Source organism: Bombus bifarius, unplaced genomic scaffold (assembly GCF_011952205.1).
Source record: "Bombus bifarius isolate JDL3187 unplaced genomic scaffold, Bbif_JDL3187 scf7180000008187, whole genome shotgun sequence".
In the NCBI taxonomy this organism is placed as follows: domain Eukaryota; kingdom Metazoa; phylum Arthropoda; class Insecta; order Hymenoptera; family Apidae; genus Bombus; species Bombus bifarius.
The window spans coordinates 6,429-11,644 of record NW_022884498.1 but is presented as its reverse complement, the minus strand read 5'-3'; the positions used below and the strand labels follow the sequence as shown (position 1 = coordinate 11,644).

The window sequence follows — 5,216 nt, the reverse complement described above, 5'->3', positions numbered from 1 at the left end:
GATATCTTGGTCGCCAGGGCCTGTCGTATTGACGAAATCAAGAACGTCAAAATAAGTTAATTCGAGCTTAATTCGAGACGTGGTATGGAAAGCGATTTGAGCGGCGCTACCTTCGACCGCGCCGTGAGGAGTCGAGTCCAAATATTGTTCTTTCGGTCCGTCGTCCGCACGTAGACGCACGCCCCATATGCCCTTTCGCTAGCGTCACAGAATCCGCGTAGCTCAATTTTCGTTGCGGATTCAATGATGGTCTTCCGAGGGAACCTTACCACATTTAACAACGGCAATTGGGTGTGGTATTTGATCCATTCTGTGTGTACGTCTGTCGGAAGGGATTCGTCCCGATCTACCTTCAATGTCCAGACTTGTTGCAAAATCATTTTTGCTCGAACGATTACCGGCGCGAGCAATCCCAGTGGATCATAGATTTGTGCGATGACTGAACTGATTGATCGCTTTGTGACTCGGGAAGTGTCACTGATCGTCTTGACCGAATAGAGTATGGCATCGTCGGCTGAATCCCAAAAGACGCCGAGTGTTTTTAAAGTGGATGACTCACCGAGATGTAATTTCTGGTTGGTGTCTTCTTCAGGTAGCCCTCGTAGCAGATCCCGATCGTTTGATGCCCATTTGCGGATATTTCGACCGGCTAGCTTAAGTAATTTCGTGAGATCATTCCTGAATGATAAGGCTTCGTCCTTCGTATCTGCTCCGGTCAACGCATCGTCGACATAGAATCTCGCCGTAGGATCTGCGCTGCTCTCGGAAATCGAGGTCCCTCGTCTTCTGCCAACTGTTTGAGACATCGGATGGCCAGATACGGGGCTGCGGATAGACCGAACGTTACGGTGTTGAGTCGGTAAGTTTCGATCTCTCCGTTGTCGGCACGCCACAGAATCTTTTGATAAGGACGATCTTCTAGACGTAGGATGAATTGACGGTACATTTTCTCGATGTCGCCGGTAAGGACATATTGAAATGACCGGAATCTCAGTAGGATGTTTCTCAGGTCTTCTTGTAATTTCGGGCCCGTATGAAGGGCGTCGTTTAGAGACACTCCCGTGGTACTCGATGCTGAGCCGTCGGACACAACCCGGAGCTTGGTGGTGTCGCTCGATTCCTTGATCACGCCGTGATGTGGTAAATAATATCCGTGGTCGGTGGCGTGATCCGTGTTGATCTTCGTCATGTGACCCAAGTCTAAATATTCTTGAATCACAGCACTATACGCGGTTTCATATTGTTTGTCGCGTTGGAATCGACGATGAAGAGAGGCGAGCCTGCTCATTGCAGCGGCCTTCGATGACCCTAGTGAAGAAAGCTTTTCGTTGAATGGTAATGCAACGATGTATCTGCCTTCCTTGGTTCGTCGGACATGGTTTCGGAAATGTTCTTCACATAGTCGTTCAGATTCCGAAAGATGAGTAGTGGCCGGTCCCTCGTCGATCTCCCAAAACCGTGCGAGGTCCTCTTGCAGAGCCGTTGTAGTTGCGTGGAACGTATTTATCGCGGTTTGGGACGTTGGACTCCCCCCGATTACCCAGCCGAACCGTGTTTTTTGTAGACGTAGTTCAGGTTCGCCTGGTTGCGCCAGATTGACCTGCCCGATGCACAGCGACGCAAATGTTGATCCGGTACTAAATAAGACATCGATCGGGGCTGGGCAATGGAATTGTGGATCGGCTAATTGGATATTTCTGGGTAATTCCAGACTCGAGGGGTCGATGGGCTCGCTTGGTATGAAGGTCGATATGGCCGGGATAACAAGAAATCTCAATGTTTTCTTATACTTGCCGTCCGTCGACGTGATTGTGGCCGTGGTGTATCGTTTTGCCGTGGTGCTCAAATTGTCGAGGGCTCCGATCTGGATCGCACATCTCCTTTGCCTTATACCGAGGGAATTCGCGAGCTTGTCGGTCATAAAGTTCATGCTCGACCCAGTGTCGAGTAAGGCTCGGGCTCGGATTGGTTGTGCCTGTTTGTTCAAAACCTTGATCTGTGCTGTGGCCAACAGATCATGATGCAGAGGGGTGTGGGGAGATGTGTTTGTTAGTCCGATCCCCCTTGCTGTCGTAGTCTCAGACAGTCAGTTTTGCCCCGGTTGGGACTTGGACGAGGAGGTTGGGGTGGTGTTCTTGATCCGGGCTGAGCGTGACTCATACGAGGCATGCTCTTTCGTACCTCTTGGAGCCGAAGATGTAGGTGTCCGTGAAGTGTCGGATGTACGCCTCGACTTGTGGGACGACCGCGACTTCGATGATCCAGATGGTGATTGTCCAGTGGAGGCTCGCTTGTGTGATGAACGACTACCCGACGACCGACCGCTCGATGAGCGACTGTCCGACGACCGTGAGTCTACCTGGGCTTGGTTGCGGTGTAGATAAGTATGGTGTCGGTGACCGCAGATACGACACGAACCCGATGTACACTGTGTCGGCGAATGTCCTCTGCCTAGGCAATTTATACACAACGATGCCTTCCTCACGATCTGAAAACGTTTGGTCGCTGATTTGGCCTTGAAGATTTTACAGTGTCTGATATCGTGAGGTCCGTTGCAGGTCGGACACACTACCGTTCTGCTGGTTGTAGCAAGGGTTCGCCCATGCGGTATGCTTGTTCGCTGACTGTGGTGTTTGTGGATTGACTCTTTTGATTCCTTCGCTTTAGAGAGGAATTGAGTCCCGTTCGCCCGTGTTTTGAGAAAGTGTATCAGATGCTGATAGGATGGCACCTGCTGGCGGGGCAGTGTGCGTTGCCATTTACGCAGGCTGGACGAGGGCAATTTCGACGCGATCAATTCGATAATCGCTATATTTGATGTGACGGGCCCTTTTAGGTGTTCGAGCGCCTTTAGATTTACGCTGATGGTTTCCAAAAAATCCTCTAGGGCTTCTGGAGTTTCCTTTTTGATTTCCGGATAGTTGCGCATCAAATTCCAATGGCGCATGCAGATTTGGAGGGGGCAATTGAACTTATCCGTCAGTGTGTCAAGCGCGATGGGATAGTTGGCCTCTGTGAGTACTAATGACTGGATACTCTGTGCGGCCCGTCCAGTTATAGATGAGCGTAGATGCTGGAACTTTTGGATATTCGGCAAACTTTCGTTACGGTCCACTATGGATGAGAACGTGTCGTAGAAATAGGTTCAGTTCTCGAGGGCACCGTCGAATTGGGGCAAGCGAGCCTCTGCAAAGGTGGTCGGCTCTGGTTTCCGGCATGTCTCGCCTGTTTTTGTTGTCGACGGGGTTGTTGCTGACATTTGCTCAAAGAGACCTAGGAACCGCATGTCAAGCTCCCAATGCTCTTGCGATAACGAAGCTACACGCGCATCTTCCCCCTCATCTAACCCATCTAACTCTTCTTGAACCGCGAGTATCCTCCTCCAAATTTCATCGAACGAACTCCGGCAAGATGTTAGGAAGATTCTGTTTGCCTTCCCAGACGCTTCGTATTCATCGAGTTCGCGCTTTATGGTTGCAAGTCGACCGGCTAGGGCGCCTCGTCTCCGCCGTAACGTGCTGATTGGTTCAGCTTGGGCCATATTTGATTTTAATAATATGAACGATCTTACCTTGATCAAATGGACGTTGATCTGGGATTCGGTTGATACTCGTTACGATGCGGCGTGGGTTCGTGTAGATGCTGAGCGACGGAGGTGCTCCTCTCCGATGGCGGTTCCCTTGATCAGTTGATTAAGTGGTTGGAACTTGGATTTCACGCGACACTGTGTCGTCACTGGTCAGTGCACTTTTTGGTGGCACGAAATCCGGCTCGAAGGACCATGTAAATTCGACCAATTGCGGGGAGACGTAATCGCGAGGAGAGACGTCAACGGGAGTCGTAAATTCCCGTTACGATTATAACAATCGACACCACGAATTGATCGATTCCCTGATTTCCGTTGAGATAATAGGGGTGATTGAGTTTGTATAACACTGTGATTCACAGAATTATAAATTATATATTTCCAACACTTAGATTACACTGACGTAGAGAAATAAATAGTTAACAACTTGTTGCACAAAGATGCGATGAATATGTACGCTAGAGCAGGGCTCTTATAATGGAAGTTAATGTATTAATGGACGTAGCACTATAATATATTTAGGAGATATATGTTCGACAACACCGAGAACCGACAAAAGATTTGCGTGAAGTATGCGACTCTCGCGCTATGTGTAGACTGCCGCGTTAGGCGTTAGTTTTTAAACTGACTGTCGCTCTTTTTCTAATACGAAAGAAAAGTTCGGTGTGGGTGTGCCCCTGTGCCTAAAGAACGCGGATTCGTTGTTCCCACTTTCGTTAGGAAAAGTGAGGGTAACGAACCGCGGTGTCGATTGGTTATGACCTGCACTACTGCTCGAAGGGATGAGTAGGAAGTCTCCTACCATCGTGGTGGATAGATGACTGTGTGCGTGAGGAAAACCTAGCTTGTTTTATTAGAGGGCTATTCGGATTTTCCTAATGGGTGCATACCCGCTTTCTCCGTGTTTTAAGTGCGCCTAATAAACCCAAGGACCTCTCTAAAAACCGACTGTGTTTCGAGAATATTTTTAAGCTTTAGAAATTCTTCAAGACAAACGGATTGAAGACACATGGCGAAACAATACAGGGAAGTGAAAGTTATGGTGGGTCCTTAGGTTTATGGAGGGTCGAAGTGACGTTACGCAGGCCGGTTGTTGTCCGGTCGCGCGGGCTGGCCTGCAGATGTTTTAGGCGACGTAACATATTGGTTTCCTCGTTTAGTTTTCGGCATGGGACCTATTATATCCATTGCTATTTTTTCGTTTGGTTTAGTGGGGGTTTAAGGTATTACGGGAATTTCCTTCGCGCGGATTCTGACAAGTTTCTGTTTTTGACATGCTACGCAATTTTTTATAAATTCCTCTACTTTTGAGAACAAATGTGGGATTTTAAATCGTTCTTTGATTTTTGCGTAAGTTTTCTGTATACCTAAGTGTCCTGAAACATCGTTATGGTTTTCTTTTATAATCGCGTCAACTTGTTCGTCTGTTAGAATTTGAATCGGGTCGTATGCAAAGGTTATTTCTTCTATTTTGTCGTTAACATACATCAAAAATATTTTTATTCGTGCCTTTTCGATTTCATCGAAGCTTTTGTCTCCTATGCCTAACTTTTTATGTTTTGTAGGTCATTCTACGAGTCTCGAGAGTGCGTCAGCAGCCGTATTATCATTTCCCTTGTGGTATTGTATT

At 48.0% G+C, this 5,216-nt stretch overlaps 1 protein-coding gene across 1 annotated transcript; it reads right to left on the bottom strand.

The window, feature by feature from the left end:
• Positions 1-715: 715 nt before the first annotated feature.
• On the bottom strand, positions 716-1,930 carry LOC117209662. The gene has a single exon (XM_033451909.1). It carries the CDS (start codon positions 1,928-1,930, stop codon positions 716-718), a length of 1,215 nt encoding a protein of 404 aa, XP_033307800.1.
• Positions 1,931-5,216: the final 3,286 nt, after the last annotated feature.